The following is a 13,010-nucleotide window of genomic DNA, read 5'->3' on the forward strand; positions in this document are numbered from 1 at the left end:
GCACCAGGGGAGGGCACCCTAAATATCTGCTTGTCCATCGGGACGTGCTACCAGGCATTGTCAGCACTGGGGTATATGTCCATGTGTCTGATGTTGGGTGTTACCAAACCCTCAGGGCCCTTTGACCTGTCTTGGATAAAAGGAGGACATTGTCCCAGAACCTCAGGTCTCTCTCTGTTGTCCCTTGAAGACCAATGTCAGGCTGCCAAGAAGCAAAATTTATAGCTGAGTACTGGCTTTTTGAGGGAAAATGTCACCCAAGCTGGTGCTGGGTGCCCTAGTCAGCTGCTTGTATCGCCTTGGGCTGTGCTCTGGCTGTGGCATCATGCTGCACAACCCATCCCAGGAGGTGGATGAAAGCAAAGCTCAGGCAGCATCCCTTTTTCTAGGGTTTTGTTGCTGATAATCGGTGATACAGAGTAGATGCAGATGACTTTGATGTGTTTGTGATGGGGTAACACAGAGGCAAAACGGACTGTGTCAGTGTTTCTTGAATGGAAGTGTCTGAATTTTTTCCTAAGTTTTAATTTCAGGTTTTAAGGTGGGGAGGGAGGGGAGGGGAAGGGCGATAATTTTTCTGTGTAAAATTTCCTTCATTTTCCTTTTAACCAAAATGCTCAGAGTCCACACAAATCCTTTTTTCCCCAAGAACAAATAAGATATTTTGTTTGACCTGAAAGCAAATGCTTTTGACTTCCATCACAGCCCAAGAGATCATCGGAACTATGATTTTAATGACATGTGATTTGTCGCTTTGGGGCTGTTCATTTGTAGGGATAAATGTATTTCCATGCAGAAACTGGCCTCCAAGGGACTGCTCCAACCATGGCTCCTGGGAGTTTCTTCTGACCGGGAGCTGCAGCTTTTCTTATGCATGCTGGCCACTGGAGCTGCAGCAATCCTGGTCCTCTGAGCTTGCATTCCTAGCTCTCCTACTCCCTCCATCCCACCTCCAGAGAGCAAGAAAGGCAGAGCTGATCCCACTGGCAGGGATTTAATATAACCTTTGAACATAAAACTAGGAGAGTAAACACTGATTCCCTGTTAAATAGGAAGATGTTACACTGCTCCATGAATGCTGGCTTGAAATGAAAACTGGTATCAGAGCTTTATGGTATTGACCAGATGTGATCCTTTGATGAAAATTGGAGCAAAAATGTGTCTGGGTAACTCCTCATTTCACATGTTGTAAATAAAAACTGTGTGTGTATGTGTCATTGTGGAGGGACTGGGGCAGGAAGGCTGTTTATGAAAGGAAACTGTTCTGAAGAATACCCGCCAAGTACAGTTACTGGAACGATTCTTGTCTTACTGAAAATTATGATGTGGTTTTCCTGGCAAATACCTTGATTTGACCACTTCTGTTTTTACTTAGGGAGCCAATGCTCTGGTCACATACACTATTATCAGCGGTGCGGATGATAGCTTCCACATTGACCCCCAGTCGGGAGACCTGATAGCCACCAAGCGCCTGGACCGCGAGCGCCGCTCCAAGTACTCTTTGCTGGTTCGAGCAGATGACGGCCTGCAGTCCTCAGACGTGAGAATAAACATCACTGTTAGCGATGTTAACGACCACATCCCCAAATTCTCCAAGCCGGTGTATTCCTTTGACATCCCGGAAGATGCCACTCCAGGTAAATAAGAAATGGACCTAAAATCAACTATTTCTTTCTTTCTTTCTTTTCGTCAATGCATGGGGACTTAAGGGTGAAGGGGTAGGAGACCTGTCAGACTTGGCCAGGAGGCAGCAGATGCTGAAGGCGTCTATCGGATGGGGCAGAGAAACAGAGGGAATCGCATTGTATTGAAAGTCTGCTTACTTAGGAAATCTCAATCATTAGTGAGGTCAAACCTATTTGAAGGGAAACAGAGAACTGGTTGCCACCCCAGTAAATCCTAGGTGGAGAATAGGATGCCTGTATCCCAGTGCAAGCCTCTGAGTGTGATTACTTAAAAAATAGCAAGCAGAAAAGGAGTAAATTGCAGGATACAAACAGTATAAACTCTCATAAAGATGCCATGGTGATGCTAGTATTGATTTATTGAGTTGTCTTCAGTGAATACGACTTAGAAGTGCTTAATTCATCAAGTTTAGGATCATGAAATGGGTGATTCCCTAGTAACATGCCGTACATGCTCTCAGTTACAAACCCTAACATCGTATTTCCTCGATCTTACCTTTAACTCCTGGTTTTGATAAGGTTTTTATAGAACAATCTAGCCTTTAGATAATTAATTCTGGTTCCTGAATGTGATTACCAACCTCTTAAGTGGTTTGTTTTTTTCTACTTCTTTCAAAGTTTGCTTCATACACAAAAGCATTTTGATGTTTCCATTTGGTCATATGCTGGAAACTATTCAGACCAAAAAGAGCTTTCAAACGCTGTGCAATATTATATGTGTAATCTATACATATACATCACATGACATTATTACATGATCAGTCTTCAGCTGAAAAATTAATATTTCTTGCAATAAATAGTGTCTGGTATTTTAGACAGAGTATTGTATATTGCACCTCGAGGGCTGGGTCCAGTTCTGGGCTCCTCACCATAAAAAGGACATTGAGGTCCTCGACTGTGTCCAGAGAAGGGCAACCAGGCTGGTGAAGGGGCTGGAGGGCAAATCCTATGAGGAGCAGTTGAGGGAGCTGGGGATGTTTAGCCTGGAGAAGAGAAGGCTGAGGGGAGACCTTATTACTGCCTACAACTACCTGACAGGAGATTGTAGAGAGGTGGGTGATGGTCTCTTCAGCCAGGAGATAGGACAAGGGGAAATGGCCTCAAGCTGCACCAGGGCAGGGTCAGATTAGATGTTAGGAAAAAGTTCTTTACTGAAAGAGTTGTCGGGACCTGGAACACACTGCCCAGGGAGGGGGTTGTGTCACCAACCCTGGATGTGTTTAAAAGACGGGTAGATGAGGTACTTAGGGATATGGTTAGCATAGGACAGGAACAGTTGGACTTGATGGTCTTTTCCAGCCTTGTGATTCTGTGATGGTTCTGTGATAAAGAGTTTTATACAGAATATTTTTTACTGAGTGCTACTCTAATAGCAGTGCCTACTGGTATTAGCAACTGAAGCATCTTAAAAACTTGTTCTAAAACATGAATAAACAAAGGAGATGCAAATGATGTGGTGATAGCTGTCAAGCTTTTCTTAATGCTTTGACTTACAAGCGTGTGAGGCTGAGCTTGGGACAGCCAGGATGACCCTGATGCCTCCAACTTTTGCACACTGTCCCAAAATCAGACCTAAAATTCAGCGGTGTTTTGAATTAAAGGATTACAGCGCAATCAGCTGTGCCTCAGGAATCAGAGCTGGAACTGATTGACACATCTGTGTGGCACGGGGCGGTTCCTGCTGATCCTCGGCTATGCTCTTCTCTCTTGTCACTCGGAGTCCTGAGGCTCAGGCTGTTTTAGCAACAGTAACCGTGGAAATGGTGAGCAGAATCCCCTTGACAGTAAGATGAGGCTTCTCTCTGCGATCACAGATGGGGTGTATGTTTGTGCCTTATTCCCAGCTCAGCAGTGATGGATGCTCAAGGAAGAAACAGGCTGGTTTTATACCCAAAGTGCCACAGCTTCTCCTGTTCCATTCTCTGGTGGTCCCGAAGCAGCTGGCAGGCTTGTCTGTGGGGAGGGAGGGAGAGCGGTCTGAACTCTGTCCCAGAGAGTACTCCCATTCCCCTTACAGTTTGGCAACCAGGATGGGGAACTGTACCTTCCCGGGGCCTCAGCAAGGCTCTCTGCCCAGCTTCCTGACCCTGCTGTGCTGCATACTCGCTGGAGGGCTTGATAATCCCATCCAGCTTCTTCACCAATTCTTAGCACGCAATCAGGAATGTTAAAGCGTGAGGCAATTAAATGGATTTAAAAGATACCGGCATATTCAGCTGGGTTAGAGGCAGTTGTAGCACTGGTCTTCATTCTGGTGATAAGCCATCTCCATTGTTGTGTGGCACAGACATAGTTAACTGTGTTGCGACACATGAGAGTCATCTGGCTCCGTGGAAAATAAATTAAACTTATTTATTTTCTTGGAAACAAGCTGATCTTAATTACAATTAGTGTGTGAAACGCTAAAAAGTGACACTTAATTTCCAAACTTCAGTGAGATAGGTCAGCCGTGCGAACACAGCTATGCAGAAATGAAAACAATGGCACCGATTCACAAGGGGTTGAATTTCAGAAAGCAGAGAAGAACGGTCCCCTCTAAGGTTTCTCATTTTTTAACCACAGTTACCCTGCAAAGGCCCTTTTTCAAAAAGGAGAGCTGGGATACTTGGCGTGTACTGATGTTGCGCTTTCTGCTTTTTGAAAGAAATGTCTAGAAGGTTTCAGAACTCATATTTTTCTGTGGGGAGGAAAGGGACCTGTGAGTCATAGAAAGAAGATACCTAGCAGGGGAAAATGGTATTTCTGCCCCAGTTCGTATCTAATCTGGACCTGCTTCTGTTTAAAGATTAAAAAACAATACTCCTGGCCATTTGTTGAGGATTTGGGGGTTATTTAGTAACCCTTTAAAAGAAACATCATACCGAATATTGTTCCTTTCAGCTTTGAAAAACCTTTCATAGTAGTTGGCCATACAATATTCAGGCTTGAATTTCTGGTGGGGAATACCTCTCATTCTGCGGAGCTACTTGATGATGGGCTGGCTCCGACCATGGTGGCGAGCTGCCTTTTGAAAATGCCTGATCGCACTGTCCTGTCATGCTGTGCAGGTTCCTTAGTGGCAGCCATCCTGGCCACTGATGACGACTCTGGTATCAATGGGGAAATCACGTACACTGTAAGTGAAGATGATGAAGAGGGTATCTTCTTCCTGAACCCTGTTACCGGAGTCTTCAACCTGACCCGTGCCCTGGACTATGAAGCACAGCAGTATTACATTCTTACCGTCCGTGCAGAAGACGGGGGAGGCCAAAGTACTAACATCAGAGTGTACTTCAATATACTGGACATCAACGATAACCCACCGGTGTTCAGCACAACTTCATACAGCACGTCTTTGATGGAGAACCTGTCTCTGGGATCCGCTATTCTCAACTTCAGCGTCACTGATGCGGATGATGGTAGGCGTTTCCTCATACTCTGTATCTCTGATGATAAATACCTGTTTCACCTTAGCAAGGTATTAGAAAACCTAGTGGAAAGGACAACTTAGGGCTATCCTTAGGATGCTGTCACAGGGTTAAATTCACCGTGTTATTCTGCTCATATTTCACATATGGGTTTAAGCATGTGGCTTTTTATTTTTAATTTATCACAAATAAAAATAAGAAGCCAGATACTCCTTTAGCCGCTGTTGCAGAAATGAGCTGCAGAGCTGTATTTTCCCTAGAGCATCTTACAGCACTGGAACACCATGATTTCTCCCCTGGTGCAAGGGTTCCACGTTTAAGTTAGACCGAAATGTTCTTTCAGATTGTTTGTTTTGCATATTTTCTTAAAGTTTTTAATATATTCTAAATAGGGTTCTGGCCAGATGTCTTCTGCAGTCATCTTAAATGTACTGGAACTTTTATCATGAAGAGATTTGTGTTTTAGAGGTTATTGCCAGCAGAGCTTAAAAAACTGATTAAAAGAGATCGTGGGATAATTTATCTTTAAAATAAGGTTTAATCTCGGGATTATTTACGGTATCTAGAAGGTGTTAATGTATTGGAGTGTAAAAGGTGCAGTCTTCATAGCTTGCTTAAGCAGTTTGCCATACAGTTTATATCCAGTCAAGAATAATTATACAATATGATCACAAAATACGTAAAAAAACATTCCATAGTGTGCTGCGTTTTCTTAAGTGTCCATAGACATTAGTCAGGGTGACTTCATATAAAGTTATTTGTAACGCTCGTACGGACCTTACAGGTGAAGGTTATTTTTGTGACATGTTAAGCAGCCTTGTCTCCTCTCAACTTGACTCTGGCTCGGCAAAGCCAGCAGAAGTGTCTCGCACTGAAATGTGTGCTGCAAGCGCGAAGCACCTACATGCTTCAAGGAGTTCCAGTTTATACACAAGAAACAAGTGAGCTGATCAAAGTTATTCCCTAAAACAGTTTTTTCTCAGGAGATCCGGGGTTGTTGGACTCAAAGTGGTTTTGTTTGTGCTGATGGATAGAACTTTCTGTGGTAGAAATTATGTGGCTAGTTTTGAGATCAATGAGCAAGAAGGATTCCATAAAATACACTAACAGGTTAGAAATTACAACTTGGTGATGCTGGCTATTCTTCAATGGATCTCTCTGTCGCAGCTCTTGTTAAGGCTTTTATTGTGTGTAAACTAACTGTACGTCAGCAGAGGAACTTGGGCTTACATCATGCACGTTCCTCAGACCTGTTGATAAAGGGGTTTGAGTCTGATCTGTCTCCTCTTTCATTTCTTAGCTTTCTGTTAGGAGTACAGTGCTTGGTTTCAAATCTTTTTGGAAGTTAATTTCACTTAGCCATTATGGGTCTGTTTTCTTTTCCTCTTGCACCTCATATGTTAATTTCCATCTGCATGCAGTGGACGTGAACTCTATCATAGCACTGACATACCAATTTACATTCATTAAGCACTCAGTTATTGAAGGAAGCAAATGACTATTTGAGGAGCAACACAATGAGAAGTCAGATAGCTTGTGTTTTATATTTTTCTGGCATGCTTGCTTTCCTAACAGGCTGGTTTTAAAATCAACAGGGCAGAAATTCCATTTCAAGAGCATGGCAGGTTGAGTTCCCCCCTGGGACTGTAACTTCAGCAAATGCTGTGATCTATTGGCGCTTCTGTTTCAAACGCAAACTTGTCATCCTGTTTTGTCTTATATTTATCTAGAGCACAGCAATAGCTAGTACTGCACTTCTCTCCATGTGGCGCACAGATAATGCAGTCGAAGCACGCAAATATCATTTCCTTGACTGTTCATGTTGTGTGATCCCATAGTTAGAAGGAGCTCTGAGAAGGCATTGTTTTATAATGAGGTATGCCTGTTGTTTTAGGATAAACACTGATAAAAGACAAAAGCACAGCGATAGCAAAACTGCTCCCATTTTGGTTTTCTTGTCTAACACACCCCTTAGGAAATACTGAGTTGTTTATCTCAGCTTGAATAGTCTCATGTACGGTTGCATAGTAAATAAAAGCTACAGCTCTTGGTTATTTACAGAGCAATAAAGAACTCAGCTTCCTTAAACACATTCATTTTGAGATTCAAATTTTAATTTTTTCCACATTGAAATAACAGGAAAAAAATCTCAGGGCAAACCACTTGTTTATCTATTTATTAAAAACTATAACATGATATACCTCCAGGCAAAAACTAGAAAAAATACCCCTAAAATAGCATCCTTGTGAAATTGGTAGCTCCACGCCTAAACTCTGTTTTATCAGAATAACCCTCAGAGTAAGTAAACCCAAAGCTGAGTCATGAGTATACCACTACTTTCTCCCTAAGAAAAACCCAGCTCCAAACTAGGTGAGAGGGGATGGATGAGGCACACAATGTCAGCTTGGCACTCTGTGTTTAAAAGAAGAATAGTTCATTAAGTGGCCATCCTGTCTCCACTGATATTTAGAGAACTCTCCTGCTTCACAGTTTAATGTATATAAGCATTAGCAGCATCGAAACCTAGAGAATACAGCACAAACATAGAGGTGACATGAAGAACAAGCAGTTAAGTTTTATAACAAATACCAGTATAAAAAGGGTGGATTTTGGAGGGCAAATCATATGAGGAGCAGCTGAGGAAGCTGAGGGTGATTAGCCTGGAGAAGAGGAAGCTGAGGGGAGACCTTATCACAGCCTACAACTACCTGACAGGAGGTTATAGAGAAGTGGGCGATGGTCTCTTCAGCCAGGTGACAGGTGATAGAACAAGGGGAAATGGCCTCAAGCTGTGCCAGGGCAGGGTCAGATTAGATGGTAGGAAAAAATTCTTCACTGAAAGAATTGTTGGGATGTGGAACAGGCTGCCCAGGGAGGGGGTTGAGTCACTGACCCGGGATGTGTTTAAAAGACGGGTAGATGTACTTAGGGATACGGTTTAGCTTAGGACAGGAACGGTTGGACTTGATGATCTTAAAGGTCTTTTCCAACCTTGTAATTCTGTGATTCTGTGAAAAAAAAAACAGTGGGAAAAAGGGAGTATTTTTTAAAAAGTAATTTTCTTTTCTAAGACCTAATTCTCACCCGCCTATAAAGCCAATTGACAAAAATCTTGAATTGACAGAAAGCACTTTACCTAAATCAGAAAACTTTCATCCATATAATTAGTCATTTGAAAATACAGCTGAACAAAAAATAAGCTATCATTAAACTTTCACAGTGCCTCACTTGATCAAAGTAACACTAATATCTGGCATATAAATGTATTAATTTCTTTAATTGCATTGCAGTATTTTGTCTTTCATGTTTGGTTCTCTTTATTTTATAATTAAGTTCCTACAAGAGGAGAGACAGAAATATGCCAATTAGAGTAGCCGCCGGGGAAAAGACAAGTAAGACTAGAGTTCCCAAGTCTGAGTGTAATCAACAGCAGAGATTAATAAAGCTAATGCAGGAATAAATTTATTATCAAAGCAGATCAGTCAGAGGGAAAACAGCTTCTGAGTAAAAAATACAAAATCAAGATGAAAGTAATCAGCTACTTAAGCAAACAGCTTGGTTTCTTTGCGTGAAAAAGCAAGTTTGAGGCGTAAATTAGTAGCAAACCATCTGTTAATTTGCTAATACTAAATCCCTGTCTTTATGACCAAAAACAAGAAAACAAAACTTTTAAAACTATTTAAAATAGGAGTAGTGTTTATATATACACACACACCTGTATACATATGAGAGAAGACTCATTTCAATTAGGTGTTCCCAAAAATTAGTTGTTTAGACCAAACTCTGGAGTTGAACTGGTAACATACTTCCCCCCACACGTGGCATATTTTAAGTCATTTCACAGCCTTGTTGAGACTCAGAATGCATTTCCCTTACCAGAATTATAAATCTCTCCCTTGACCATAATTGCTAGCTATGTTTCGATCACACGATGAGGGCTGTTCATCTGATATTTTGGAATACCATACCGTATATGGGAAGCATACCTTTCCCCAGTATTCACTCTTGGCTTGCTCTAGCTTGGCTTGTGGGTTTCTGGTTGTGGGTTTTTTTTAATTGGGGGGAAGAATTCATGAAATAATTGCATTAATAATAATGTTGCTTAGTTGAACTAGGAGAATGGAGGAAAACAGCTGTTTGACGAGTAGCAGATCTATTGAGTCTTGGTTTCTGAAGGAAAACCCTTCCAATCCTTTATTCTGTACCATTGCAGATGGGAGAAAAAGTTCGCATGTTGCCACCATGCCTTTCCAGCTGAAAGACATAAAGAGACAAGCTCTGCCAGCTCTTCCCTCTGTGGCCACTCCAGTTAACATCCTTCCCTCTCTCTCTCTTATACTCTTGTCAGAAAATGATTTTTTCAAAGGCTTCTGCACCACTGCAGAACTTGGCTGAAAATAGCTAATGTGTTCAAAAATGGTGATGAGGAGCCTGAACGGGCAGCACTCTTACAGTCCTCGTTTCCATAGGAAATGAGGCTAGAAGCATTTATATCTAGGTCTTTGGGATGAAGTCATGTTTTCTACTTTTCTCCTCCCTGCCCCACCAGGCCCCAACTCGCAGCTGTCCTTCAGCATCGCATCTGGGGATGGCGCAGGCCAGTTCGGCATCGACAACAACGGGGTGCTGAGCATCAGGCAGCCTTTGGACCGGGAAAGCCAGTCTTTCTACAGCCTTGTCGTCCAAGTCCATGACATGGCCCCTCTCCCTGCCTCCAGGTACACGAGCACAGCCCAAGTTTCCATTATTCTGCTGGATGTGAATGACAGCCCTCCAAGCTTTATCTCCCCAAAGCTGACCTATGTCCCAGAAAACACACCGATAGATACGATTGTGTTCAAAGCACAGGCGACTGACCCTGACAGTGGTCCCAACAGCTACATCGAATACAGTCTGCTCCGGTCTCTGGGAAACAAATTCAGCATTGGAACTATTGACGGTGAAGTGAGGCTTACTGGGGAGCTTGACAGAGAAACCGTGTCCAACTACACCTTGACTGTGGTAGCCACAGACAAGGGCCAGCCATCCCTTTCTTCATCTATGGATGTGGTGGTTATAGTCCTGGACATCAATGACAACAACCCGCTTTTCGCCCAAAAGCTTTATGAAGTAGAAGTGAGGGAAAATACTTTGACAGGCACGGATTTAATCCAGGTGTCTGCCATGGATGGAGATGAAGGGACAAATGGCCAGGTCCGCTATGCCATTGTGAGCGGAGATGCCAATAACGAGTTTCGGATCGATTCTGTAACGGGGGTCATAACGGTTGCCAAGCCTTTGGACAGAGAGAAGAAGCCTTCGTATACACTGACTGTTCAGTCAGCCGACCGTGGGAGCAGCCCGAGGACCGATACCACAACTGTCAGTATTGTCCTGAAGGATGTCAATGATTATATTCCTACATTTGAACTTTCGCCCTACTCTGTGAATGTCCCTGAGAATTTAGAGACGCTCCCGAAAGATATTCTTCAGGTGAGCACATACACCAAATAAATGTGTATCTCCTGCAGTTATTGGCATGCCTCAGTACATGGTATTAATGTGTAGCCTCTTTCCTCCAGAATTAAAAAAGGCATTTTAAAAGATGATTTAAAAGTTGCCTCTTGGCTGTAATCTAACCTGGAATGGATGTTGGCTTATTCCCCTTTTTGTTTGTTTCAGTGGAGATTTTTTTGCTTGCATTTTTAGCCAAAGTTTATATAATGCTTGGGGGTTTTGTCCATGTTTTCCCAACCCAACTTCCCACCTACACTGTGACTTAAAGGTTTGCTCTCTCATATCAATCTCAGCTTTTATGCAATCAGTCTCTCAATCGATCATTGCCTATATGGGATGAGGTGCTGTGCCAGACCCTGGAAGAACCCTAACAGTGCTCAGCCAGCAGGACATGCAATGCTTGCTTTGATAAGGAGCTCAGCCCATCACCTAGCCTATCATATCAGATCATTTGTGCTTTTTGCTGAGCCCCAACACAATCTTTACTGTATGCCTGAGAAAAACAAGCAATCAACTATTGAATGTTTTCAAACTATGCTTTTAAGTCCATCACCACCATGTTGAGCAATTTGTACAACTGCCGCTAATTCATTCTAGCCCTTAAGGCATTTGGATTAATTCAATCCGTTAATTTGGATTATTGTCATAGAGGATATTTCCTCTATGCCAATAAAATTTCATAGACCCCATACTCGTTAGTTCTTGATATTTCTTCCCACTTGTTTGCGTTGCTTTTGTAGGTTGTAGCAAGGGACGATGATCAAGGCCTGAACAGCAAGCTTACTTACGTTCTGGTGGCTGGAAATGAAGAAGGAGCCTTTACTCTCTCGGCTAGTGGAGAACTGCGATTGGTGCAGAGCCTGGACCGGGAGGCGAAGGAGCAGTATGTACTACTGATCACAGCTGCTGATGCAGGTAAAGCAAACAGCCGGTCTCCTCAGGTCAAAACTGGTGAAAACTCATTGTCACGCAAAAATACTACATTCTGGATAGAAAATACGTGGTTTTGTGATGGTCTTAAAACTTTAATGAATGGAGATCAGTACCCTAAGTCTCAGTTTTAGATCTCTCTGGGGAGAGTTGGGATTACCTGATGTCAATGGGAGCTCAGATTTTATCCTTATGTCTAGTTGTCTGGTATTAGTACTCACTGCAGACTTAGGTAGGTTGGGTTTTGCCCTGCAGTAGTAAGTGGTCCTACATAGATCATAAGAGCTTCATGCATGGCAATGATAAAACAATATAAATGGCGATAAAACCCAATATGATTTTGCTATCAGTTATGTGCAGACAGGTCAAATCAATGGCTAGAAAACAGTTATGGGCTACTCAGTTAATATTACCAAAATCTTAGCACTGAAAAGTAATGGCAACTTAAATTTTGATGTTTTAATTTCCGGCTTTTCTCACTGTCCAGTCATACGTTTGCTCCAGCATCCCAGATGTATTCCAAATGTATTCTGAGTTCCCTCAGTTTAAAGTAGCATGTGAATTCTTTTAATGAAAATTAATTGCACTTTCACTTGAAGTGTCCAAGTACAAAATTTTGGTTTCAGATTTTGGTATCCATATTAGTAACAAAGACATCCTGCATCATATTCTGGACTGATTTCAGGTCCCCCATGGTCTGGTGGCTTTAATTTACTGCAGAATTATTGCTACATACTAAAAATAAAAATAGAAGCAAACCCAACTTGTTGACAAGTGGATACAATTTTGTTTTGTGCCATGTTGTGTGCAGTATCTCATGTCAGTGACGATATTGATGACTTATATTTTCCTATTGCGGTAGCGCTCAGGTATTTCACAACCCAAGCCCAACCGAAGCTGCGAAATGCAATTTTAGGACTTGACGTATCATTTGTATTGTGCTTTGGCTAGACATACTCTATGGTTTGCAGTTTTTTGCACTGGCTTTCTGTTACTTTATAGCCACAAACTGCTCACTTGTGACTTGGACTTACTTGGGCTTGAACATCCATCTGTTCCTTCAGAAGCTGGGGCCGGGATATATAAGGCAAAGCAGATCCTTGATGTCTGTTTACTTTCCCTGTCCAAGTTGGCAGGAGTCAGCTAGGACTGTACAAAAACTATTAGCTCTATGTACAAAATACCCAAAGGCTGTGTTGATAAGGGGTGTCACACAGCCAGCAATTACTGTCCTCCTTGGAAAAAGAAAGGAGCAAGAAATGCGTTGTACCCCGTGCCTAGCACCATGGGTAGACCAAAAGCGTAATGAGAGCACAATCTTTTCCTAGACTCTGGTTCATAAAAAACCCAATGTGAAAACCAGGAGATTTACCCAACCATTCCAAGTGAAAATATTTATTTGTGTTGGGAAGTGTCTGAGTTTTAGATTATCCAGGGGAGATTTTAATACATGAAGTGTGCACAGGGCCTGTGCAAAGGGCCTTTGTAAGAG

General features: G+C 42.4%; 1 protein-coding gene across 1 annotated transcript in view; it reads left to right on the forward strand.

Moving 5' to 3' along the window:
* FAT4 (FAT atypical cadherin 4) overlaps nt 1-13,010 on the forward strand; it is a gene marked incomplete at both ends in the record, with an annotated part of 153,355 nt that overhangs the window by 83,076 nt on the left and 57,269 nt on the right. Inside the window, 4 exons of the mRNA XM_084263378.1 lie at nt 1,376-1,637; nt 4,733-5,083; nt 9,642-10,564; nt 11,329-11,503. Coding sequence (XP_084119504.1) covers nt 1,376-1,637; nt 4,733-5,083; nt 9,642-10,564; nt 11,329-11,503 — 1,711 coding nt within the window. The remainder of the gene's footprint in view (nt 1-1,375; nt 1,638-4,732; nt 5,084-9,641; nt 10,565-11,328; nt 11,504-13,010) is intronic.

This window comes from Gallinula chloropus (assembly GCF_964237585.1).
Source record: "Gallinula chloropus genome assembly, chromosome: 4".
In the NCBI taxonomy this organism is placed as follows: Eukaryota; Metazoa; Chordata; class Aves; order Gruiformes; family Rallidae; genus Gallinula; species Gallinula chloropus.